The sequence below is a fragment of the Lepisosteus platostomus genome, chromosome 14, assembly GCF_059453375.1.
Source record: "Lepisosteus platostomus isolate fLepPlt1 chromosome 14, fLepPlt1.hap1, whole genome shotgun sequence".
NCBI classification, from domain to species: domain Eukaryota; kingdom Metazoa; phylum Chordata; class Actinopteri; order Semionotiformes; family Lepisosteidae; genus Lepisosteus; species Lepisosteus platostomus.
The window spans coordinates 33967199-33994315 of NC_142624.1; the positions used below are offsets into that span (position 1 = coordinate 33967199).

General features: G+C 48.4%; 1 protein-coding gene across 8 annotated transcripts in view; it reads left to right on the forward strand.

Moving 5' to 3' along the window:
- The window catches only part of myo1b (myosin IB), a 93372-nt gene that overhangs the window by 45996 nt on the left and 20259 nt on the right, over window positions 1–27117 (forward strand). For all 8 annotated transcript variants that reach the window (XM_088605792.1, XM_088605791.1, XM_088605797.1 and 5 more), the window contains exons 5-13: window positions 4816–4920; window positions 7784–7830; window positions 9954–10017; window positions 15278–15376; window positions 15790–15893; window positions 19632–19779; window positions 22218–22336; window positions 23338–23424; window positions 23932–23997. In XM_088605792.1, coding sequence (XP_088461918.1) covers window positions 4816–4920; window positions 7784–7830; window positions 9954–10017; window positions 15278–15376; window positions 15790–15893; window positions 19632–19779; window positions 22218–22336; window positions 23338–23424; window positions 23932–23997 — 839 coding nt within the window. The remainder of the gene's footprint in view (window positions 1–4815; window positions 4921–7783; window positions 7831–9953; window positions 10018–15277; window positions 15377–15789; window positions 15894–19631; window positions 19780–22217; window positions 22337–23337; window positions 23425–23931; window positions 23998–27117) is intronic.

Consider the following 27117-nt stretch of genomic DNA (forward strand, 5'->3'; position numbering starts at 1 on the left):
GTGCTCTCCGCCACACCGCCTGTACCTAAATCTAAAGTTCCAGGGCGGCCCTGTCTAGCACAGAGAGCCTAGAAGGCAAAGACTGATTCGCTGAAGCTCCAGTCCTCCAGCAGGCGTCTTAATATCTGAACTATGTGATTTACAAGTGGAGCTGCCATATGAGCTCATTAAATGTGCCTCAGGCTTTCTAAGCAGCTGTAATACATGTAGATACCTGCAGCTTTAAACAAGTGCAAGACGTCAGCAGAACAAACTCTGCCGATTTTGTTATGCAGGTATGGGCCTCCAGATCCTCCTACCAGCCAGCGTCTTGACCTTCAGCAAGGCTGGAGCCTTCTAAACTTATGTTCTTCTAAATAATCAAAGATGATTTGGTTTGGCAAGGACGATGTCAAATAAGTCGAGGTTTTGCTGCACCGTAGTTACACTGATGTCACACCCATGAGCACATGGCTCTTCACTCCTGCTGTGCAGACTGCCCGTCCGCTCCAGTGAGAAGTTTCTGTGCTCAGTGATCCAGGCCGAGGCTGTTTAATTTGAGCCTGAACTGATGCATGCTGGGAGCCACCCGAAATCTGTTCCTCACCGTAGGATCACAACTGTCAGCGTAGCATGGTGTTTGTATTGAAAGGTTTAGTTGACAGGTTATTACTGAGCACAGTAGGGGATTGATCCCAAGATGGTTTTGTAGTAAACTGACTGGTCCAGATTATGCAATCTCCTTTAGTAGTAACGAAGGCCCTGCAGGGAAAGGTGCCGGGAAAGAGAGGTCAGTTGGCCACACTGCAGTGACGAGCTGATACAAAGTCATCCGGTGCGGATCGGTGAGTTAGCGTGCGGCTCGGCCTGCCTGTCAGATCGGGATGTGCACTCCTGCCCCCAGACTGCCAGGAGGCCTGTGTGGGAAGATGGAGGTGGATGGCTGTAGAGACAGTTTTGCCTCAGTAGTTATTTTTTTCTGCTGGAATGCGGCTTTCCCTGGAGGCTCAGCTGTGCCCCTATCTGGGTCTGTCTCACTGGCGCTCAGCTCCTCTGTCTTAATAATAATAATAATAATAATTGCTTACACTTATATAGCGCTTTTCTGGACACTCCACTCAAAGCGCTTTACAGGTAATGGGGACTCCCCTCCACCACCACCAATGTGCAGCATCCACCTGGATGATGCGACGGCAGCCATAGTGCGCCAGAACGCTCACCACACATCAGCTATCAGTGGGGAGGAGAGCAGAGTAATGTAGCCAATTCATAGAGGGGGATTATTAGGAGGCCATGATTAGTAAGGGCCAATTGGAAATTTGGCCAGGACACCGGGGTTACACCCCTACTCTTTTCGAGAAGCGCCCTGGGATTTTTAATGACCACAGAGAGTCAGGACCTCGGTTTTACGTCTCATCCGAAGGACGGCGCCTGTTTACAGTATAGTGTCCCCGTCACTATACTGGGGCATTTAGACCCACATGGACCGCAGGGTGAGCGCCCCCCGCTGGCCCCACTAACACCTCTTCCAGCAGCAACCTTAGTTTTTCCCAGGAGGTCTCCCATCCAGGTACTGACCAGGCTCACACCTGCTTAGCTTCAGTGGGTTGCCAGTTGTGAGTTGCAGGGTGATATGGCTGCTGGCATACTGCTGTCTTACCGCTTAAGTTCTCCTCCGGCTGTCTCGTCCTTGTCGGTCTCTTCGATGTTCACGGAATGAGCACGAGGAGCAAAGACATTAACGGAGATTCGAAAGCCATGTCGGTCACTGATAAGTGCAAACGATTACAGTTATTTTTACAGTTAGTCTCCAGCGCAGGAGGAAATCGTGTAGAACTGGGTGAATTAGAACTGTATGAGTCCCCTGCTGTCATCCCATGCCCTTGTTTTACTGAGCAAGAACATTCCCCTGTGCAGTGGGCTTTGTTGTTTTTTTTAAATAAGCTTTAATTAAGTGCAAGATCTCAACAATATGTCTCATGGTTGGTTATATTGTGCAGTACAGTATATTAATAACCACAGGTATAAAGGCTTGATACAGCACCTGCATATAATCAACGCTGCTTTCCATCAACGATTAATATGTTCCAGACGTACCTGTGGATTCTGTGTACCTGTGTACCTGTGGATTCTTGAGGCAGAAACGTCCGAGCTCGGACACAATGGGGATCGCCTGCCCCAAGCTCGTAGGGGGCAGTGGTCAACATTGACAGCCTTGAAATAAAAGAGCTCTTTGCAGAATTCGCATTTTTCATGATTTCCATGGAAGTAGTGCCTTATTTTAACTGAGTTCTTAGCCTTTTAGTTTTTTCATTGCTTAAGCTCATCCGTGTCTGTGCGGATTGGTCACCTGTAAAGATGTCTTGAGCCCTTCCTGTCACCCTTCTCCTCCAGCGTGTTCGTCCTTTCAGGTTTGACCTAAGCTGCCCTGTCCTTGCGCAGACCGCAGCGACACCGAGCGCAGGGGGAGTTTTTAAGGTCTCCTTTTCTCCCCTGGGAGGGCTAGAGAGTTGCTGCGAGGTGTTAATTACAGAACGGGGTAACAGATCTGCCGGACTCGCTCTCAGGAGAGCCTGGTTTTCCACAGCTCGTTGGCTCAGGGCCGCGGGGACAAATCTCCAGTGCCTCTTTACCACGAGAACCTTAACAAAAGTCCCTCTCGACTGAAAGACGTGTGGGTTGAAAGCTGTACTTTCCTCTTCTGGCACAGCGACATCAGAATTGAAAAGCACACCACATTTAAGTGTCTCGGCTGTATTCTAGCTTGTCTCTTCCATATAAGAGGGCTATGTAAATGATGCCTACTGTACATGCCAGGTCTTAGCTATTGTTTCTTGGCCTTTTATCATACTCATTTAGCTGTTTTAACTGCTCTTTGAACATTGTCTGGATTTGACAGCTAAATTGACATCTGGTGCCTGCAGCCTTAAAAGCAAAGCATGGCTTTATTGTTCAGGAGGTGCTATTGTAGACATTTTCTCTCTTTCACCTTTACTGTTCCACGCAAGCTGGAAACGCCTGACGGGTACACTGCACTGCCAGTGGCCACTGCGTGCAGTAGGTGTTAAAATACCTTTTGTCCTAAGAAAGAAGTTTTGAAGGGCAATGAAGCTAAGCACCGGTTAAGTTTGAAGATGGGCAGATTGTACGCAGGCTCCTGGACAGCAGGACGCCAGAAGGAGGTTCAGAAAAGTGGAGGTGTGGGCATATCACATGGGGCAATTGGCATTTTAAATAAACACTATAACAAAGCCGTGGCTCAGCTTTCTAAATCACATTGCAGATCTATTCACAGTGTGTATTAGATTAAGTTGGTATGAAACTTTTTTTTTCAAGCCTCATTGGAGATCTGAATCTGATTAAGCGCCCACACAGCGCTGCCACCCAACCCCCTTCTCCCGGCAGGATGTCGAGACTTCAGATTGCCTCTCATCACAAGACTGTGCTCTGCTCCTTCCCCTCTCCAGCGGCGCATCGCTGTTAACCCTTCCTCGCTATTCAACTGGCTCTTTGCCTTTACATTTGGTTTTCTGGATTTGTCTTAAGACGAGAATGAAACCACGTGTGTGTGTGTCTACATCACGTCCCCCACCAACACTCCTCCTTCCCTCTTTCTCTCTTCTTTCAACCCCTCCCCATCTCTCCTTGTCATTAGAAGATCAAACGGTTAGAAATGAGGCCATTCAGCTCCTCTAGCCTGTTTGTTAGTAGTTAGGTGGTCTGGGGATCCCCTTCAGCTGTTTGTGGACTGAGACATTAGGATGTCACCATCGCCAACATGGCTAGGTACCTTGTTCCATCCTCCCACAACTCTTTGTGTAAAGAGTTCTGAGTCTTAAAACCACTTCCACTTAGTTTCCGCTTTTGTCCGCTAGCTGGTGTTTTACTGTTCATGTTGAAGATGTCCACTGGGTATTCTCTCTCTTCCTGTTCTTGTGTTCCTGCCCTTTTCTCTTCAGTCAATGACATGGGAAGTATCACTGGTCACAATGTGCTGCTTTTCTGTGTCGAGTATGTGGGTCTGTGTTGCTCCGGCCCTGCTGCCCTCTCTGAAGGTCACGGTCATTTTGCTCTACAGACTGAAGGAGTGCTCACTGCCCAGCAGCCATCACAGCTGTCTCTCTGCTCATTTTCATTCTGTCTCAGCTTATCGTTTTCCCACTGTTACCTAGTGCAAACTAATTTCTTCACCCAGGACGGCTGGAAACCTGTCCAGCCCTGAAATGACGTGAGAGCTACTTTGTGGAGCGGCAGCGATTATACTGTCTGCACATCCACAGCCGATTCACTTACCAGACATTCCCAACAAGCTGCCACATTCCATCTTCTACAAGCTTATTTGATCCTTTTTTTATTCTTCTTTTAAAGTTTTACAAATTCCCCTGCTCAATTTTACCTTTCGGAATTCTGGTTTTAACTTCTGCATCTAAAGAAGGTTTGACTTCTAAAGGCTACAGTATAAAGGTAACTTAAAACACCCCATGGATAAGCACCTGTAACCTGGAGTTTAAGCCAGTTAAGTAAATAGATTATTCAGTTAAGTCGTTAAGAGCTTAGGTGGCGTGAAAACCAGACGGGGAATGGTTTCGTTGCAGGAGCAGGAGTGGCTGTCTTTGGCTGAATCAGGGCTGCTCTGCCCGCATCCGCTCCAGTCTGCCCCAGTCCACGGTTTTGGTACAGCCAGTCCCTTCATTACTGAATGGATCGTCATCAGGAATCGGTTTAACAATGAAGGTGCTGGTTGTGCCCAAGGGCCGTGCAGGAGCCGCCAGGAAGGGCTGCAGGGAGCGAGGGGGAGCTGTGCGCTGAGCCCGGCCTGTCCTGTGTGTGTTGCAGAGGCCAGCAAGCTGGTGATGTCCTATGTAGCGGCTGTGTGTGGGAAAGGCCAGGAGGTGAACAAGGTGAAGGAGCAGCTGCTGCAGTCGAACCCGGTGCTGGAGGGTGAGTACAGGACAGCTCCGGTCCAGCAGGGGCCAGCAGGGCGGGCACAGCGGGACAGACAGCTACAGGAACTCCACAGGTGGATACATGCAGTATGTACATCTCTGAGGTACTCCCAAGCACTGTGCTGCATGAGTTCTCTGCCTCCTCTGGAGGATCGGAGAGAGTTTTTCTGCTCCTGATTTTCCGGTTTCGCCACTTCCTTTCTTACCTTTGCCTTTATTTTTTCAAAGTTATTTATTCCACCTTCGCAAGCTTTTAACCTTTATCCCTGTTCGCTACAGTCTACACATTTAAGCAATAACACACAGAAACCTGTATAAAGGTTGTTCCCAGTCCTTTTGGTTGGTAGATGTTTTACCTGATGATTTCTGAATGCTCTCCTATTGCAGACCTTTCCATTGCACCTTACTTAGTCCTGTTTCATTACTATTAAATAGTACACGGGTTCCCAGTTCTAGTCTCCAGGATCCTCATACCCACTGGGTCCCATTCCAGCCCACCCCAGCTCATTACTGACCTAAATCTCTGCATCATCTGATGCCACATGGCCACTCCAATCATAAGGGATCCCTTATGTAAGTGTTTATCGGTTCAAAAGCTAAACACGCCTTTAGTTACTTATAAAGCTCAATACATGTTACAAGACAACCTCTAGCATGTTTAGAAACTAGAAACGGAGTTCAGATCAATCCAGTTCTTAGTTTCGGTAAAAGTTGAATTGCATAACTGAGAGCTCAGCTGAAACAAAAAACCTGCGGTTTTGGGTGACCCCAGAACCAATGCCGGGAAGCCCTGTTCTGTACCATATTCAGTGTTGAGCTGTGTTACTCTTTCGTACTGCAAGATCTCTGACAAATGAAACTGTTTAATTCCTTTCACCCCCTCTGCTGCATCTGGACATCTGGATTACACGTCTGTGTTGAAAGAACATGACCATCTGTGGTCTTGTAAAACCTTTTCACACTGAGCAAACACCTGGAGCCCCGTGCCACTTACAAACAGCCACTGCCTTCGCTTCTAGCGATTCAGTTCCTAGCTTCTGAACGAGCTGCTCGAGTGTGATGCCGTGAGGGGCACCTGTAGAAAGCATCTTAGTTCATGTCCCCTTTTTGCTTTACCTTTTCCCAAGGAAGTGAGTGCGATCAACATGCACGCGTTTACATGTGCGGAGGTGGTCCGAATGCATCAGTGGCCTCCAGGGTTTAATTGTACTTCCACGCTGCAAAGGTTGAGTGAAAGAGCGAAACAATGTGCTTTTCCCACATTGCCTGGAATAAAAGTTGCCATGTGAAGTTGAGGTTCCTCTCACCCACGATAAACGGACTCCACCAGAAAGCTGGCAGTGTCATCCTAGAGCACATCTCCAAGATTTGGAGGAACCACTCTGATACAGTGACAACAACGGCTGCTAACACAATTGCGCATCGTAGAAGACCCATAAACCAAGTCGTAGTCATTAGGAAACTGCTGGTGTCCAACATGGGATCCCTTATGATTGGAGTGGCCATGTGGCATCAGCGTCATCTCCAGACATGAGGCGTCCTGCGGATCTGTCATCTTGGAACTGGAATCAGTCATTTTCTGGCTCGCCGTATCACCAGCTTTTAACACAGCTGAGCACCAGTGGAAGTAGATTGAAGTAGATACAGTACATCAGAGTGGACCACAGCCTGGGGTATAAATTGTTGGTAAATGATACAACGACGTCGCAGCCCAACCTTGAGGAGCAAACCCTCCGTCAGTGTTTATCCTGAGTCGTGAGCAGGCGTGCCATGAGTGTTTTCCTGCAGCATCACGCTGTAACACTGCGGCAGCGTGTAACATGAGACACCCCCAATTCCCGCTCCGTCACATCTGTAACAGTTTAGCTTCTGTGAGTAATGACCCATGAGGTAGAGACACTCCGCGAAGGCCTGCAGACTTCCTGCAGTGAGCTGGGAACATTGCAGCGCTATCCCCAGAGCTCTCGTTAGCTGCGTGCTCGGGCTTTCATCGCGAGTTCTCATCTACCCATGACGGGCTGAAGCACACGTTGAACGTTGCTGCTGAGGAGCTTCTCCACGCCCCCAAACTGCCCAGGGTAGCCCTCCACGAGTGAGCCACTCCAGAGAGCGGGGCAGTGCCCAGGGTGTTCACACACTTACTCCAGAGAGAGAGAGGGGCAGTGCCCAGGGCATTCGCACACTCACTCCAGAGAGAGAGAGGGGCAGTGCCCAGGGCATTCACACACTCACTCCAGAGAGAGAGCGGGGCAGTGCCCAGGGCATTCACACACTCACTCCAGAGAGAGAGAGAGGGGCAGTGCCCAGGGTGTTCACACACTCACTCCAGAGAGAGAGAGGGGCAGTGCCCAGGGCGTTCACCCACTCACTCCAGATATCGAGGGGTAGTGTTCAGGGCATTCACACACTCACTCCAGAGCGAGAGAGGGGCAGTGCCCAGGGCATTCACACACTCACTCCAGAGCGAGGGGCAGGGGGCCGGTAGCAGTGCGTAAAATAAATGCGTTGCCCATAATCATGTGTAAACTGAAAATCTAAAACATTAGAGAACCGGGCACTTAAGAACAAGGGTTGGCAAAAATACCCAATTTAAATTTAAAAGGTTGGAACTCAATGGGCTCTCACAATGGGTTTCACAATGGGCTTTGTTTATTTCTTTTGTCTTGGTCACCAAGTTTAAACTGATTCTTCTGGGTAAGGGTATAGTCCCCATGAATTAAAGATAAAACTGATCCCTAGTTAATACTCCAAATGATATTTAAAAATTGTGAGACTCTCCGATCACTTATGTTTTCTGGGGTGTTTCTTCTCAGAGCTCAGTGGAATGACATGTTATTCTGTTTCCCCACTCCCTCTAGCTTTCGGAAACGCCAAGACCGTGAGGAATGACAACTCATCTCGCTTTGTAAGTATCTCCTGGCTGTGTTTGTTTTCCAGCCCTCTCGGAACAGGCCGCTGTTTGCTGAAGATAACTCAGTGCAGAGACCTTTGGCCTGCGTGGTGTGTCGACTGCAGTGTCCCGCAGTTGGTGAGAAGGGAATGAAAACGACTGGTAGTAAAATACTGCGCGCGTTGCCCCGAGAAACAAGTATGAATCTGTGAGGCCTGCGTTTGCCTGGGGTAGGCGTGTCCCAGAGCATTGTCCTGCACTGAAGGACTGCAGAACAGGGCGCTACGAGCAGCTGTAGTTCACATTCAATACTTTATTGCCGTAACAACTACTTACGTAGAATTTGTGTTTGGGGAGCTCATACAATTGAAGACGGGCAATAAAAATGTACAACGTAAAGCCGATAATAAACAGCATCCGCCCAGCATGTTCACACACACGGTAATAAAATAAATAGCAGTGTGGCGGTGAGGCCTGAGGGAATCGCACTGAGCCATGCAAGAAGATCCTGCCCTGTACTGGGAAAGGGGGAGGGAGGCACTTGTCCAGGTTCTGCAATCCAGCGTCGTGGGTTCGAGCCAGGGTCAGGTCACCTGCGGTCTCGACACAGCGAGTGGAGGGGTGAGGTGGGATCTGCCGACTCTGGGCCAGCGCAGCGCCCCCTCTGCGGGCTCCCTGGCTCATGCAGGGGTGAGGAGCTGGAGGTCCAGGGTGGGCAGGTCCTGGGGTCCCCTGCGGCCGCAGAAGTGAGAAACACCGTTTGAGACTCTGGCGAGGGGAATAAAAAAGGAACTGTTAACGGTTTCTAACAACGGTTAGAACGGAACGGTTTCTAACAAAAAATAGACTTCAAAAACTGTTTGCCAGGCCATGCCCTCTTGTCCACCCTGTCTTTCTTCGCCAGCTCACCTTTCCCCTTCTTGAGAGTCCTGCCGAACTGGGTCTGGCTTTAGGCCCTAATTCACACCCTGAGCTGGGGGCCAGTAACAGAATGAAAAGTGTGACGATGATAGGCGACATGGCGTTCATGAGCGAGTGAGGCTCAGGGTTAAACTTACACCTGGTGGAGCAGGCCAGGCACGAGCACAGTGCTGGGGACACACGGCCCTGCGTTGCCCTCTCCGGGCTCTGTTTGCCTCTGCTTCACCTGCTCTTTAATAAGCAGCTCTGGCTGGCTGCCTGCCTTGCTCCTGCCCCGAGAGGAAACTAATGCACACCAGACAGCGCGCTCAGTGGGAGTGCCTTTCCGAAAGCACTCTGCCTGAACTGTTTGGAGAGTACCTGTCAGCTTCGTATTGACTTTTCTCTGCAGCAGGGGCCATGCTTGAAGTGATCTTTGCCTGCTAATGGGTATGGGATTAGCAGCAGAATTATAGGCTAGTGTTTCGGAAAACTGCATGGTCAGACACTTCAGTGCAGCCTGTAGGATTCCCCCCACCCCACCCACCCCCAGGAGACGGCACCATGAAGCACTTTTTTGTTCATTTTCCGTTTGCAGTTTTTTTTCTTGATGCAGAAGCACAGTTCTACGGCAATATTCTAATTGTTTTTCCCAATCCTGGTAAATTTGGCATTTTTTCTAAGATAAAAAATAGCTTTCTAGCTGCTTAAAGGAGAAGATTTTGCCAATGAACACCTGACAGTGTCAATTAAATGTGATTAGTAAATGTGACGATCAGACAACGCTTCGCATAGTTTACTTGGAGTAGTTGAGGGTTTGTTGTGGACGACCTGATCATTGTGAGTCAAAGATTTTTATTTAATCTAAGTTTCTGCTCATTCACACAAAGCTGTTTTAATAGGAGTCAAGTTTGTTATAATAGAAAGCGCTAGAGGAGGCTTGGTCAATTGGTCATGTGTTACACATTGCACATCAGGGTGCATACGTGGAGAATATATTGATTACGAACCAGGCCAGCCATTCAGACTGTATGTGTGTATGTCCTCTGTATGTTGGCATTGTCTGTGTTTAATACGTGGACAGGAAGAAACGTTAATGAATTTTCTCTGTTGTTCTGTCCGGATCAAAAGGTGGGTTTGTTAAACAAGTTAATTCAGGGCATTGCAGTCCTGGAGTTTGAGATTCTGACAAATGCATTGCTGAAACTGCCTGAGAACCTGTGTTTGTGCTTCTGCAGGGGAAGTACATGGACATAGAGTTTGACTTCAAAGGCGACCCCCTGGGCGGAGTGATCAGCAACTGTGAGTACCAGCTCTGCATGCCAGCTCGTGCCCACCTGGCAATCCTGCACAGCAGCCCCAGTCTTCACCCCAGCGGGGCATCGTACAGTCTGCAGCTGTTTGTCATCGCCACGGCGTAGCTTTAATTATCTTTAATTTAATTATCTTTAGCGGTAACATAACAGGATAACTCATGATCGTATCGATAAATGGCACCGTCTGCTGCGACAGTAGATTCTTCATAGGCTGGGCGGAACATCGCTGTAGGAAATTGTGAAGTTCCGCTTTTTTTTTGGTCTCCATTATTGTTCGCAGGTCGCGTAGCTTGTCTTGAAAAGGTTGTTAGAGCGCAGGAAGGGTTTCAAACGGGTGGAGGCCTTTCAGCCCATCCAGTTCTTTTGGTTACTAGTTGCTAAGCGATCCTAGGATCTCTTGGGAACAAACTGTGCTGCTGTTTCTTGAAACACGGTATATTTCTTTACCGCCTTCTTGAAAGAAGCAAATTTATCGGCTCCAGCACCTTGCCCGCTCATGCTTCTCCCATACTCCCACAACCCTTTGTTTAAAGAAGAAAGTGCCTCCTTTTGTTGGATGTTGTTTGGAAACAGTTTCCCCTTGTGCCCACTTGCTGTTGTTGAAGTCCAGCAGGTGTATAACCATGTATTCCCAGTATAACCATGGACCTTGTGTGGCCTCAGTTAAAGAGGGGCTGCAGACAGCCATTTCAATGGCCGGTGTGTTTTTAGAAGTTGAATGCCTGTTATCTGTATGTGGCTGTGTGATGAGCTGGCGTCCTGGGGGAGGGTCTCACCCTGTGAGGGTTAAACTACCACTCTGCACTGCTCTCTGTCTCGGGATTACCCTGACGCCTCGCACCAACGAGTCTGTCACTTTTCCGAAGACCAGTTTCATTCCTAATGCTGCTGTAGTGGAAGGATGTTCCAGCAAGGAATTTCTGAGACTTGTATTGGATTAGCCAGTAAGGCAGCATCCCCATCTTAGCTGGTTTTACAGATACGGGAAGCTGAATAGGCCTGTGTTCCGAGCAGTTCAATACAGGTCGTGGGTGTTTTGAACTGGGCCAGTGATGCAGAGTCCAAGCCCACAGCGCGCTTCAGCCCTCTGAGAGCAGGAGAGAGCACCGGATGTAGCTCGTGATCTGTGGCACAGACTTGGAACCTGCTTGCTGGGGCGTATGCATGAATCCAGCTCTCTCGTCGTATCGTGCTAAACTCTCGTGCATCAAGTAGAAGAGTTTACTCATCTCCTCATTTCACACGTACACTGTATTAGTTTTATCACAGTGTTCATTTCATGCAGAATTCTTCCAGTTCACTGACTGGAAGGTACTGGCCGCCCACTCTGCTCTCGAGCTGGCTGAGCAGTGTGTGGACTGTGGACAGCATGCTGGGTTGCTGCACTGGTGTAGATGGTCTCCACTCTGCTCTGAGCTGCAGGGTGGACAGACGTTGCCGAGCCTGTCAGTGTGCACATGGGTTACTTTACCAGCCAGTGAAATGGACCCCCCCCCACATTAATTGGCAAATGCAGTTGGCGGGACGTCCTGTAGAAACTGTGGTTGCGGATCCCACAGCAATGTGGCATTGGCCCAGCAGCGGATTTTGAACGAAATAATCTTTTTTCTTTGCTTAATCGCATATTAATGAGTTATACGGGTTTATCTATGATTTTCTACACACCCCGCCCATCTCTTACAGATCATAATTGGCTTAGAAGCAAACCTGACAGTGTGGGTTTAGAATTGTTCTTCCTTTCAAGTCTGTGCCTATGAATTATTAAATATTGTGAGACTCCTGTGGTTGCTCTGCCCTGCTGATAGGAAACTTCTCCTGAATGCCTGATTTATGCAAACAGACTGCCGCTGAACTTTTGTTTTTGTAGATAAAATAGGACGAGCAGTTTATTTTTTTTGAGGATATTTCTTCAAAGGCTACCAGCCAAACCTTGGCTCTCTCACACACGGGAGCATCTTTTTTCCAGCGTTGCCCGAATTTTGCTCAACATTCTCATGGGTGACGTGCAAACATTGCAAAAGACCATATCGGTACCAAGGCGAAGAGAGTTTGGTATTTAAAAACGTGGAGTTCTTTTTGCACTGGGGCAAAATCTTTAGGAAGTTGTCTTGTTTGTGACTGACTGGGCTGTTTGCTGATCCGACATTCTTGTGGACAGAAAAAAAGGTTGTGTGCATAAAAGGTCGCATTTGTTTCTCAGAGGGAAAATAATGCTTGCTGTGGGTGAACACCGTTTTTTTATACTGTGAAACTGGAAACTGTATGAAAAACATGTCTGAGACGCTGTGCTCTATACTGCATTCAATGTGTGGGTGGAACTATGAGGCAGCGTGCCAAGTTTCCCTGGGGAAGTTTCTCCAAGAACACCTTCAGCTGCCTTACCCTTTAGAGTGGAGGCTGTTTGTAGAACCTGCAGCAACATCTGATGTTCTATTATAATAAAAAATAATGTAGCCTCCACAGGAATTGTACGAAAAACAAAAAATAAAATTTGATTGTTACCGAGTTGTAGGGCACAGAAAGTAAGTACAATCTTCAAGTTGCTAAGGGCTGATTAATAGTACCCCCATTTTCTGAAGTGGAGGTCACGAGGCGTGGTTTAAAATGTAACTTCTAAGCGCCTGCAGAGTTCCAGACGAGAGTGGGCAGACTTCCACGTTTCATTCATTTAACAGGGATAATTTGGGGGACAGAAGGGAAGGGAAAATATCCGTTATTTGTTGAAGTTGGAAATGCTAAGGATGCTGGGATTTGTGGTACTGGGGACCCCACCAGGGTGTGGAAAGTGGAGTCAGTGCCAGAGGACTGATGCACATCAACCCACAGTTCCCTATTGCGGCATAAAGAGAGAGGGTTAACCACACACGCACAGTCCTGCTGTTCCGGGGAAGCAGCCTGTCTCCCTCTCTGTGTCCTTCCCAGCTTTTCTTTTGTATTGTCTATATACAGACCCCAGGGAAGTCATGATGTGGGGAACATCACTGGAAATTAGTTTTTAATTTTCATTGAACAATTTCAACTAGACTGAGCCAAGTATTAATAGTTGCCATGAGGGGAAGCTTCATGTATTCCTGGTGCCTCAGCAGTTATTTGTGCGTGTTTTGGGTGGCGGTCTTCTTCTACAGCAAGGATGTTCATTTGTAGCTCTTGACCCTGCTGGGATGTGTCCATATGGGTGATCTCCCTCTCTCTCCTCCTCTCCGTTTCCTCACTCGGTTCAGCTCATTGCTCTGCAGCCCGGCCTTAAGGACTGTTCGGACTGTTGTTGTGGAGCTGGGCTTGTAGGTGGGGCGAGCTGTCCCGGAGCTGGTCTCTCCTGTGTCCCTGCCATTTCGAGCAGGGAGTTGTGTATCCGCTGGAGCAATCCAGTCTCTGCTCTGAGGAATGGTGCTCGATTTGTGCTCAGTATTCTTTCTGGCTGCCTGCGTGCTGTGGGATTGCACGCACGCGTGGGTAGGCCGGCCTAGGTGTGCCATAAAACACCGCCCTGGGTCCGGCTAGTGTTGCCACCAGGTACCGACGAGACACGGGTCCTCTCGGTCATCGCGGAGGAGAGCGCGGAGCTGCGCAGACGGCTGAGTCAAGGGCCCAGCAGCCAGGAAATGCCTCACATTTTTCCTGCAGTGGGAAACAAGCGTTGCTGTTTGTTGCAGACAGGATGGCTGAGATGAATACGGGGGTCCGAGGCATGGCTGCTGACGTTACAGTTCACGGAGCAGGTCTCGCCTCTGCTGTCGTTTGAAGGGAGACGGAGCAGATTTGTATGCAAGCGCGAGACTATTTCCGTGCGACGTGTCGTTTTTCGGTTTGGCCTGAGAAGCTGATGTCCGAAGTGTCAGATGAGGCAGAGCAACAAAGCTGTGGTACAGTTCATACAGAGGGCTATTCCTGGATGAACCTTACCTTCACTAATGAATTGACACAGCACATTTCAGCCCAGAGGACCACACAGTGCTTGACATGTTGGAGGGGATTTCCACCCTGTCCTCTGCCCGCAGCCCCCCCAGCACAGCAGATCAGGCAGGCAAGAGAGAAGTTCCCACTTAAATGAAAGGGGAACTTTAAAATTAGATTTAAACGAGGACACTGGTTTAACACCTCCATCCCTTTATCCACCTTACTGTCCTGACATCCAGGATTGGGTCTGTCTGTATTGCTCCACAAGGAGAAGGATCGTTTCTTTTCCCGCGCTGGGTTTTATTTTCCCCAGATGTGGAAAAGCGATGAAAAGGCGCGATGCACAGATATAGAAGCTGGGCTGGTGTTTTTGGCTGTTTGAGGAGGCCGGGCTGTTCTCGCTTTCTTGTTGTGATTACAGCTCAGTTACGGCACGCAACACGACCCAGAACAAAGAGCAGAGCTGTTCTCCTCCTGTGAGGAGCTGCAATATTGATGAGGCTCCAGCGAGCAGAGCAATGTTCCAGCGCCAAGCTCCTCAGAGAACAATGGCAGGAGGCAATGAGTCCTGATCGCCTATTTGCTTCTAGCTGACCGCTGGCTTTCAACAAGTGGAGGTCTCTAAGAGATCACTTTATTGGCCATATACAATTTCTTGCATTAGGAATTTGTCTTTTCGCATACCCCAGCTTGCTCTCCATGAGACACATAGGCACACAGGCGGGGAGAGAGAAGCTCGGGGTCAGAGCGCAGTGTCAGCCATTCATATGGGCCTTACTCAGTGGCCCAACGGAGTAGGATTCCCCTGCTGGCCACGGGATTTGAACCAGCAACCCTCCATTAGGTGCAGATCCTTAGCCACAGAGCCACCGCTCCGAGATCAGTTAGATTTGTAGTACATCATCCATTTTCACTGGAATTAGTCCTGCTGTGCGCTGTAGTACTGGTCTCTGTTCTTCGTGTCTTACTGGCTTGGACCCGAGTTGAGGTGCACTATGAAGGGAAGTCCAGCTCCCTCTGGACCCACCTGATTCCCCTTCTCTAGCTGAAACAAGACGACACCCTGACTCTGTGGGACTCACTAACCGCTGTAACTCGCTCACAGAGCTCAGAGCAGATTTAACTGGAGCTTGCCTTCCGGCACATATCTGCATCAGGATAGTGTCAGAAAAACACTGTGTCGCGAAATTCCTTTGAAGTTGCAGGATACTCGAGTGCTCGAGAAGTGCTCTTCTCTCATCAGATGACTCTTTCTCTGATACTGTCAGTCATGTACCTCTGCTGTCAGCTCAGGCTGATCTGCTTTGGGGAGTTTTAGTTCAGTTTATTTTATCCCACCCCACCCCCAGATCTCCTGGAGAAGTCCCGTGTGGTCAAACAGCCGAGAGGAGAGAGGAACTTCCACATATTCTACCAGCTTCTATCAGGGGCGTCAGAAGACACGCTGAGTGAGTGAACATCTTGTTTTCATTCTTATTTCTGGTAACCATGTGAGCGCACAGAGGGTCACAAAGTGGCCCAGTGTCTTTAATTGGAAAGATTAATTAAGGACCTGCGATTGAACGGTTGCAAAGACTTTTACGCACCTTTGTGTATGGTGTGTAAACCGTAAGAGAGCTACAGTTGTGCAACACTTTAAAATCCGTCTCGTTTATACCTTTTGATCTCCGTCTCTCAGACGTCTATGCTGTGTTAACAGAAATTGACTATTGATTCCGTGAGGGTGAACACTATTACTGCAATCTAAGTACTTACCCCCATGCACCCCTATGACGTGAAATATTTTGCCAAAGCAGGCCGGATGGGGGTTCCATGCAGGTCTGGCCCTGAGCTGCTGTTTGTGCTTCCGTGTCTCCCACAGAGCGGCTGAAGCTGGAGAGAGACTTCAGCAAGTACAACTACCTGAGCCTGGACTCCTCTGCTGTCAACGGGCTGGACGACGCTGCTAACTTCAGGACTGTGCGAGTGAGTTAGCTGCTCGCAGGGAATGACTCCGGGCCCAAGGGCACAGCACTGTGGATAAGGACGGTTTCAGACAAAAGAGGAGGTCCCTCGGCAGACCGAGCCCATCCGCTAGCTGTGTGCTAATTGATTTGAGGGTCTCCCACAGTCCAAAACGATGCTGGGGTGTGAATTGGCTTCTGGGAAAATTGGCCCTGGTGTGAGTGTGTGCGCATTTGTGTCCGTCTGTCCTGCGATGGACTGGTGTCCCGTCCAAGGTATATCCTGCCTTGTGCCCGTTGCTTGCAGGGATAGGCAAGAACCGGTTAAAAAATGGATGGATGGACAGTCGTTTTTTGGAATTTGTCAGGATTTTGGCTAGCTGGCTTGTTCCACGTTGCCACACGCTAAAGGTTTTAATGAACAAGTGTCACATATTAGATCCTGGATTAGAATCCAGGTCCTGTGCTGTGTCCAGTGTGGGTTCACACAACCCCCGAGACCCCTTTAGTAAATTGCGTTGGGACATGTCCCGTATGGCCGTAGGACACTTTGTGGACTGTGCAGGTTGAGGTTTGTTTGAAGGTTTACTCAAGGTGTTTGAATCGCCTCCACTTTCTGATTCAGCTTTAGAACAACCAGCTCTTGAACTAACTGATTGTTGCCCGAGTTGCTTTATTAAGATGCTGGTTTTCGCCAGGACCTACACAGGAAAGGACAGAATACATGAGAAGTGGAAGCCCTATAAATGTCCTTTCGCAGACAGCCAGCTGCAGCCTGCCTCTGTAACCAGAGCTGAGCTGCTAACACGGTCAGGTCCAGAAGCAGTCTGCTCTGGACAGTAGCTGAATACTCACTTGTTGATTGGAGGAGGCATTCAAATATTTGGGGAAAATACAGAGCTGCCCGTCTCCTCACCTTCTCCACCCCCCACCTCCCCCCCCCCCCCCCACTGTTTCTAATTTTCAGAACTGTTTCCAGTCTGGATGTCGTGTGATACAGTAGCTCTGGAGTTCCCTGACTCTTCCGGCCTGACTGAGCGGAGCACAGCTGCTCACGCAGACAAATAAACACAGCTCTCAGGACAGTGCAGGAGGGACAATAGAGCACATTATAGTAAAACAATGAAAGGCACACCAGGCGAGATCCTGCCTGACAGGCTGTGCCAGAGATATATACACACACACACAGCTGCCTTTAGAGGACCTCCCACTGACTCCGTTTTTATTTACTGTCCTACACGCCACTGATTCACAACAAAAAAGAGTCAGCCCAGAGCAGGAAGTGGTTTTAGATTTAAAAAAGATGCCAGATGATTTCTAAAAAGACAGTTACTGTGTCAGTACGCCCCCCGCAAAGCTTATGTTTTACTGTCATTGTGTCATTGTGAGACTTTCTGGGATGTACCTCCTTGCACATTTAGTAAATTGGATCTCTTCCACTGTACAGTACCATGAAACACAAACCAGAGGACATAGCTGGAAGTGAGTGTAAAATCGCGACACGGCCTTTACTCAAAGGGTTGTGGGAGTGTGGAACAGACTACCCAGATGTTCAGTTGAAGCCGATACCCTGGTTTCCTTCAAGAAACAGCTAGATGAGATTCTTGGATCAATTGTTTACTAATTATGCAACAGGCTGGATGGCCTGAGTGGCCTCCTCTTGTTTCTAACCTTTCTTCTGTTCCTGCGTATTATGTTCCTGCATATAGACCTATAATTCAATTCCGAGCATATGGCAGAGAGGCATCAGTGTCACCAGGGAGACCATGCAAACTCCACACAGACATGTGCCTTTGGCTGAGATTGAGCCACCCTGTTAGCTCTCATAAAATCAGTTAATGATTATGATGTATACATGTGTGGCTTAGATAGGTAGATACTTTATTGATCCCGTGAGGGAAATTGCACTACAATAGCAGCTTGGCAACGTCAACACAGCACAGTGTAACGAAGTGATACAATAACACAACAATACAATACAATCAGTACAGTCAGTGAGAAGTGCACTAAGAAGAGTTGATCACAGTCCAGAATATACAAAGAACAAACCAGAACAGTACACAAAAGTTTTTTGTGCACATTATAAATATAAATATATTGCACAAAAAACAGTTTTAGACGGGAAAAGCCAGATGTAAGCAGAGAGTTTACTGTTTAGTCCAAAAACAGGTCAATGTCAGTGTTGCCCCTGCCCAGACACACAGTGGATGCGTTGTACAGTCTTATGGCAGAAGGCAGGAATGACCTCCTGTAGCGCTCCCTGTCGCCCCGTGGTTGGATCAGCCTATTGCTGAACGTGCTCTTCATTCTCACAAACGTGTCATGGAGGGGCTGGGAGACGTTGTCCATGATGGCCTCTAGTTTGGACACCATTCTCCTCCAGGAGGTCCAAGTCAGACCCAATGACTGAGCTTGCTCTTCTGATCAAGCTTCTTTGAATGGTCGTCCTTATGTGCTGTGTTTTCCCCCTGTTATATAACGAGGAGCGCGAGTAGAACCGAGCTCCAGATCTGTTGTGTAAGTCCTCGTCGGCGCAAATTAACAATGTTCTCTAACTAGGACACGGCACTTCAAAGCCAGATAACTTCTCTGTGAAACAAACAAAACGGTGCACTGAAGTGTCAGGCGGGGATGAATTATGCAAGTGGACTCGGGAAGAGAAAAAAAAATATCACATATTCCGGATGATCACGTCTGTTTTAGCTGTAGCTTCCTAATGTAAGGTGACAGTGTTCTGGTGCAGAAAGCCACTTCAGGCTGGGGAACCGGCTCGTTTGGGAGCTCAAGCAGTGGCGAGGTCGCGTTAATCAGTGCGAGCGAGGCAGCAGCTCGGCCCTGTGAGCCCACACACCTGTGTTCTGCACAGGCAGCCTTTCTCCGAAGCCAGCGCACATGGAAAGGTTAAGCTACTGCGCGATAGTGCAGCTCCTGTGAGAGGCTGCAGCGCAGGATTGCCGCTCGTTAAGTGGCAGAGTGATTATCCTAATTGGCGCGTCCGGCTCGCTCAAGCCCTCTCATGCTGGCAGTGATGAAGACTGGTGAGGGAGCACATCAAGTCCCAGACCGCTCTCTGCTCTTTCGGTGCTGATAGCTGTTTGTTTTTTTTTATTCTGTAGCTCTGGAGATGGACGCATGTTACATTGTGCTCTGAAGGTGGTGTTCTTTTTTCTCCCCAATTTGGTTTTTAAATGAAAGGCCTGGAGCTCTTAGATTAATGCAAAAAGCAATTCTTGAGCACAACGCAGAACCTTCTGGCTCGTCTTCCTCGTGATCTGGTTGGGTTCATTATTCTCACAACTGGATTAACCTGACGCTCTCGTCTAGCAGTGAAGCCTCCTGGGCTGACACCCCTGAAGCACAGAGTCAGAGGCCCTTGGGCTAGAAACTCAGTGCAGGCAGACAGACGCACATTGTCCTGCCCTGCTGATGGGGAATTATTGCCCTTCTGTAATCAGCACTTCCACCTTCGTCCAGGAACCGAGAAATGCACAAAGGAAACAGAAAATGCACAAAGATAATTTGGAATTTATCCAGACAAACAAAATAGCTTTTTTTTCCCCCCCAGAGTCCTTCATCCCTTGCACTTTGAAAGGCCTCAAACTGTGTCCCTTGAAATCACTTTGATATCAAATATAATCCAATGGAATAATTACATAAGATGGTGCATGAGTGAACTGCCCTTTGAGCAATACTTGTCGTTCATGTCCGGTCGCTGGGCATGTCTGTTCATGCCTTATCCCCTTTCTCTCTCTCCCTGCAGAATGCCATGCAGATTGTAGGCTTCATGGAAGATGAGGTGCAGTCGGTGCTGGAACTGGTGGCTGCAGTGCTCAAGCTGGGCAACATCGAGTTCAAACCCGAGTCCCGGGTCAACGGGCTGGACGAGAGCCGGGTCAAGGACAAGAACGGTGAGAGCCTCCAGGGGGCGGTAGAGAGCTCAGACGCCTGGGGCCGGATACTCATAACTAAAACAATTTCCACCCGGCGTCCATATCCCTCCCTCCCTTTTTTTATTAAATACGAAAAACTCTTTTAAGTTGCAAAACCAACAAAATGAGTAAGTTCCCTGTGTGGACTCCTGAGTTAGTGTTGCATATGGTGTGGCACAAGGTCAAAAATGTGTATTTTCTAATGGATCAAAAATACCATTGGGAAGTTACCATAGAGGGAAAGTATTTTTTAGAGAATGTGGTTTCACATGTCCGTTATTCAGTAATTTGAAACTGAGACGCCTGACAAAGGAGGTTTTAAAAGGTCTTTAAGATCAGGTATGAACTGACAACTTGGTGATCTGTCTATAAAATGAATAATAATAATAATAATTCCTTACACTTATACGGTGCTTTTCTGGACACTCCACTCAAAGCCCTTTACAGGTAATGGGGACTCCCCTCCACCACCACCAATACATCTCTGCTGCCCTTCGGTATTCTAATGCAAGAGCTAAAAGCGGATTCAGCATTTTAAAGTACTCTCTTGGAATACAACTGTGGGTTGTAGTTTTTTACTCTTGCAATCCTACAGTGTCACGCCTACTATCTAAAGGCACATATCAGTAAGGTACAGAAATGGCAGTTTAATTATAGATGTTCAACTGAGAATTCTCAGCTCACCTGGCTGATCACTGCTGCCACCTACTGGGTATTTAAATATCTAATTGATTGGGGCTTGTAGTAAACCAGATGAAAGATACTGTCAACTAATATTGGTCATCTTCACTCTCTAATTTCTGTATACCCTTTCAATCCTTCCCTCCCTGGGAGGCTGGATCTATGCTGTGACTGTGTATTTTAAAAGTCCTCTTGAATCACTTGCTCTGTCTCCTGATATGTGCTGTGTAGACTTTTTCATGGAGAACATTGGCAATACCACTTGCCATACAGAATACACAGCTCTCATTTTTCCACTGAATCCAGACTCATATCTTGCGTATATCGTACATGAACAGCCAGGAGCATCTCCAGCTAACATTACAAATCCTACAAATCATTACAGATCCCCTCTGAGAATCTCATAAATGGCTTAGACTATGTGCTGGGCTCTGTCTGGCTAAACTGCGAAAACAATTTGTTTTTGCTTACGTAAGGCATTAGTCTCAAGAGCACATTCCACTGTGCTGTGGTTTGCTCTTGCCTGATGTTTCCTGTTCTCCCCCGATTTGAATCTGTTTTCAGATCACAGCAGCACAGGTCTCAGCAGCAGCACAGAGCTGTCCTGTGTAAATCAGTGTGTGTGTGTGAAGCCGGGGCGCAGAGACGTCTGTCTTTCACTAGCAATTTTGTGTTTGTGCCCCACCTGTTCAGCTTGTTGTGCTGTTGCATCGTGAATTGAGCCATCGTCATCAGATCTTGGCTGGCGTTGCTCCTAGCCAGTAAATGGGTGAATAAAGTAATAAAGAGTCTGAGCTGGGATGGATACCAAAAGATGCTCCAGTGGTAGAACACCTGTTGCTGCCCATGTGTCCACTCACTGGCCGCTGCCCTGACCCCAGGTGTGTATGAGCTGGTCAGTAGGAATGGGCCCAGTCTGTGTCCTCAGGATGCTAATTTCGTAAAAGACACGGCGTAGCACGCAGCTTTAATTGGGATATGTGGGATCCAATCCAGCGCACGTGTTGTGTTTGCGAAGAGGTGTGGAGGAATTCTTTGGCGTTTGTTGTTTTCAGGAGCTGGTGGCGGCCCCGGCTGTCTGAACATTGCTGGAATTCCTGCGCTGTTTGTGCGCCAGGGTATCGGTGGCGGAGGTGCCAGGCACCCTGGCTCGCTCACACGCCACTCCGCTATCTGGCCATCTCTCCCTCTCCTTCTGAAAGAAAACAGCTTCAGGTTCCGCAGAGGCTTGGCTTGTCGCTGAGGTAGTTTCGGGCAGTCGAGTGTGCTGAGCCCGCCCAGATCTGTGTGGAATCCAGCCAAGACTTCGGCTTGCCTTGCTGCTCTGCTGTAGTGATCTGTGGACGTCCTTGGTTGTGATGCCCAGCAAGCAGGTGGCAGTAACAGAGGGGAGATCTGCATCCCCACCGAGTGAGGACTGGAGTTGGGTGGCCCCAGTCCAGTACAGTCTTCTGGGGTAGGACACTGCTTGGGGAGCCAGACAGATCCCTTAATATGGGTCACTAAATTAGCTGAGCAAATGGAGGGAAGTCCACAGCTGATCTAGCCAGAGACAGTCCAGTTCTATATGAATGTCTCCCCTGCTCAAGGGTGGAATGCTGGATGCAGGGCAGAAGCTCAGAGCTTTTTCCTTTGCTCACTAAACTGTTTGCATGTTCGTTTTATTCCTCACCCTGAAGCTTCAATTCCTAAAATTGCCTCACGTTCTGATTCCAAAGTGTTTGCTTGCGTTGCAGAGCTGAAGGAGATGTGCGAGCTGCTGGGGATCGAGCAGGGGGTCCTGGAGAGAGCTTTCAGCTTCCGCACCGTGGAGGCCAAGCAGGAGAAGGTGTCCACCACACTCAACGTGGCACAGGTGGGGTCAGCTGAGGGGTGAGGTCACGCACTCTTCGGGATGGCCGATCTAAAGCCATCATATCCCCTTTACAGGAAAGCGAACGAGAGAGGGAGTCTTCTTCTGCATCTTATTGCTCTGACACGTTTAGAAAATGTGCTTCTCCATTGATTGCATTTTCCCTTCATTCCCTGTTTGTTCACAATTGAAAAGGGCTAAGCTGTTGTACAGTGCCTCTTAAACTGTGACTTAATGTGATTTTTGTTTGTTGCAGGTTATTGTATTTCTTACCTCATGCTGTCCTTATCCATTTGTAATGTGAACACTACAGTCTCCTGTAGGCGTCTTGCATGCTTCTAGACACACCACACACAGATAGACAGCCTTTCTGCTTCACTTGGCTCTTCTTAAGAGTCTATAATCTTTATTAGTCTTTTTTCCTTCTCAATATTATAATGACAGTTTTTAAGGTTTCCTTTGAGACGAATTCCTACAAAAGATGGAACATTAAGGATTATATGTCTCCCTCCAGTATAAAGTTGTCCGTGTACTTCTAAGACTGTCTCTAGAGGAAACATGCCACACTCACAAATTAACAAAGCTGTTACACAATCCAGAAACTCCTTCTGTAAACATCCGGCCACTTAAATATAAAAATGGGGGGAGCGCACTGAATGAAATATAATTCCAGCGTTTTAGAAGATCTATACCGTTGGCAAACGGCCAAAGTGCTTTAAGATGGTTCAAGATCAGCAAACGAGGATTTTTCTTGAAGCACATTCAGATATGTCTTTGCTTGTAGTTAAATATTTAAACAGAATTAGTGGCAGAGGCAGACACGCCATCATAAGTGCAATTAGGACAGTCGTGTGGAATAGGCTTCTGAACAGGAAAGAGCCATCTTCACGTTATTTTTGTCTGCAGATTTGCATCATCCAGAGTGAGGAAGTGTGTGTCTGTTGTCTGAGGCTGGGGAAGGTGTGCTTCCTCGTTACTAAGACTGCATTGCTTGTGTTTTCCAGGCCTACTACGCCAGAGACGCCCTGGCTAAAAACCTGTACAGCCGTCTCTTCACCTGGCTGGTGAACCGAATCAACGGAAGCATTAAGGTACTTTCTTTAACCACTGTCTGGTACCGGCCTTTTCCTGGGTCCCTGGAGAGCTCCTTTTCCAAACGGGAATGTGGTGGTTGATCACTCCTTAGGAACTAAAACAAAAGGCAGAAGGTTGGGTGGCATGGTATGCCAGTGAGCGTCTGTGCCTCACGGTTTTTAGGTACTGGGTTCGACTCGGGACCAGGGATCCTTCTGTGGGGAGTCTGCATGCTCGTGTAGGTTTTTGCCGGGCCCTCAAGTTTCTTCCCACCTCCCACAGACAGTTGTTGTGTGTTGTCCATTTCTGACTTGGGGCATGGGGGTCTACCTGTCAGATTTGGTGGGGGGTTCAGGTTTCCTAGTTTGGGAATGAGCGTGAGGGGTGCTTCCAGTAAGCCCAGTACTGGTTATGTGACTGAATCAGAACACAATGAACATGATGGGTCAAACGGCCTCCTCTCATCGGCACCCACTATAATTCTGGTTCTGGCTGCACTGACGCCCGTTTCCCTCTCGTTTCAGGCCCAAACCAAAACACGGAAGAAGGTCATGGGTGTCCTGGACATTTATGGGTTTGAAATCTTCGAGGTGAGTGCCACCCCATTCACGTTTCATATACAGGGTCCGTGTTCTCCAGCTGGGAGTTCGCTTCGGCCACACCTGTGGGTTAGAGAAGTGCCACCTGTTCTCAGGAGGCTGTTAGGCCGGTCTGGCCTGTTTGGTTGTTAGTAGTTAATTGATCCAAAGTTCTCATCTAGCAGTTTCTTACAAGGGGCTCCTTCAACAACATAGCTGAATAGCTTGTTCCCGACATCACTTGAAGTCAAGGCCCAGTAAACATGTCAGAAGAGGGACATTCTTTGAGGTTCTTACAATTCATTATTTTTCTTTTGCTTTGTCTTTTTCTTTCTTAGCAAAGCAGGTCATTATTATTGTATTTATTTTGACTGGATATTTTACGTCCTTTTATGTTTTATGTGCACCCATATTGGGTACACGTGGGGCACTCTGAGTGATGTACAGCAACAGGGCCGCGTCTGGGATTTGAACCCACAGCCTTCCGGGTACAAGCCACGATTCTTAACCACTGCTCCTACATTTGTACAGACGCCTCTTTGTGGGTTTCCCTGTTTTGTAGCTATCTTTGTCTAGATCAGTTTGTTTAGTCTCTGTGTGTTTCTACTTCGTATTCGGCCTTAGCCGTGCCTGTTGTTTTTCTTGTGTGTATGTGAATCTGTGTGTGTGTCGGCATGTGACTGGGTGATAGGTGCTGGGGCTGTGTGTGTGCTGGATGAGGGTTGTTTCTCTTTGTCCCTTTTTCCATGAGGATTAGAAACGCTATGTCAATGAATTGATGAAAACAAAAAAAGAAAGTAAAGGGTAGGACATGTCATGTGCTGTTTCCAGCTCGGAAGTGTAAGTTGACACAGCAGGAGCCATAACAACGATAACACTCTGTACCACTGAGGCAGAAACCAAAACAGAGTGCCTTTGCTTGTCCTTCATTCCTGAATATTTTGCCCCTTGGGTCCGGCAGTTCAGACCTGCCTGTTACTGGGTGCTAGTTTTTTTCTATTTAGAATGCAGGTATCGTCTTCAAAGTATAGGTATTTTTTTCGAGGCAGTTGTGCAGTGGCTACAGTGTCTCCAGACTGTGCTTTTTTTCCTTAAACAGAGCTGACTGGGAAGGAATGTGTTTTCCTGGTTGCTAGGGTGAAATGGCAGGTCGTGAGGGAGGGCAGGCTCTGGGTGTTAAGTTTCTGAGATGTGCGTAAGAAACGGCTCTCGTCCTGCTCGCCCAGGAGCCTTACTGAGCCTTACTGTGAGGGCTGATGGCCAGAGGCACACCACACTCCTGTTCTCAGGTTTCGGAAGGGCGCGGCAGCAGGAGCTGTTCTCCTTGCCCAAAGCTGGTTTCATGGAGTAGGCCAGCCCGTTCTGGGACCGGTGTTCATCTCTATATCTCAGATATCGGACATTGGCAGATGTGTGTTGGACCTGGTCAGACGTTTCTGTTGTAGTTCTGGAGGTTAAGGCCCAGACCTAAACTCCAGCTGTCTTCAACGCCAAATTGGGCTCTTTTTTCTCACCTTTTTTTAGCCAGGGTTGTCTGGGTTCAAACCCAGGCCCGTAGAGCAAAGAAGGTTGAGTTCTGCAGGAAAGGCAGGAGCCCTTGAAGAAATGGGGTACCTGTGTAAACCCTAGAAACTTTGCTTTCGGATTTTCAGCATGGATATTATTTCATTGGACCTGAGCTGTAGGAAAGCTTATTAAGTTCCCTAACTCCTACTACTGGTAACTACCCAAGTGCTGCTAATTCACAGCCCTTGAGGGCACTTTCCAGTGTTTTGTTTCTGGTTTCGTTTTCATTTCTTAAATTTCATTTTTTAAATGTTCCACGGGAGGATTTTCTTCCGTCCTTGAGGGTAGAATCTTGAAACTTGTTTGAAACTGGTTTTCATCAAGTTTTAAAAAATATTCCACCTGAGGGTCTGGTTGGGAATGTTTTATTTGGTACTGGTGTGTCGTCTTTGCAGGGGGACAGGAGATGGTAAGTGACCCGTTCAGTAACTGCAAGGTTTTCGATGTGAATTTATTTTAGTTTAGGTTTAATGTGTTCATCTGTTACTGCATCTGTGTCTGACGAATCTCTCTTTCTCCTTAATGTTTTTTTGGGGCAACAGAATGGCGTAAGTATGAAGGGTTTTGCAGTGGCAAAGTGTGGCTGCATGCTGCAATTGTAGTCCTTAATTCTAATCCTAATCTAACCGCCTACATGCAACCAGGTTAGCCAAAGCAGCAGTGTTTCCGACTGCCAGCTGAAAGCCCAGTCCAGTCTTGCTAACTCCTGCACTGCCGTCAGGCCAGGACGTTTATTATTATTATTGCAGCCCGATTCCTGATCCCAATGCGTCCGTCCACACTCCGCAGGGCAGCTGGGACTCGTATTCCAGTTCCATCCCACCCCTCGGGCTGGCCATTGGCAGCAGCAGCCCAAGCTGTTAGCGCTGGTCCGGGCGGTGCATCAGGAGGCTGGACAGGCCTGGGTTTCGGCTCTTCTAGAGACAGCTTTGAGCTTCCCTCGTGCCTGGCCGCCCGGGAGACCTGGCTTTGTGCAGGGGCTTCTGTGTGAGAATGGAGGTGCAGTGTCCTTTCCTGTGTGGGTGACGGAGGGGGGTCGCAGCTCAGTCTAGGGGTGCGGACCCGGAGGGAAGGGCCCGCGGCGCCGGTCGCAGCAGGACTGCGTCGGGGCTCGGGGTCTCCTCTCTTCCGGCCTAGAGCTGCCCACGGCTCCTCTCCTCCCTGCCTCAAATAGGGTACCTTCATCTTCATCCGCTGTGCCCCCAGTAGAGATGCAATCCTAACACTCCCACCATAAGCTGATGAGTTTTCAGTGATCCAAGGGGGAAAGTAATTGATCGGGGTGAAAAACTTCCACTCAACTGGGTTTCAACATGGCAATCCTGGGAACTGTTTAATTGTAATCCTGGATTTAACACTTAACGCGTGATTTAATTGCAAAATCAATGACGCCTCGACTCAGGAGGAACTGCGAGAGACGGAGGGATTAGCCCAACTGCTCGATGGGACACAGTTGTGCTGGTAGACCAGGAGACCGGTGACCAGGTGAAAGTCCTGCGTCCATTTGTCATCATGCACACCAGCCTGATGTGGGACTCCTCTAGGGATTGTCAGCAGCGTGAGACT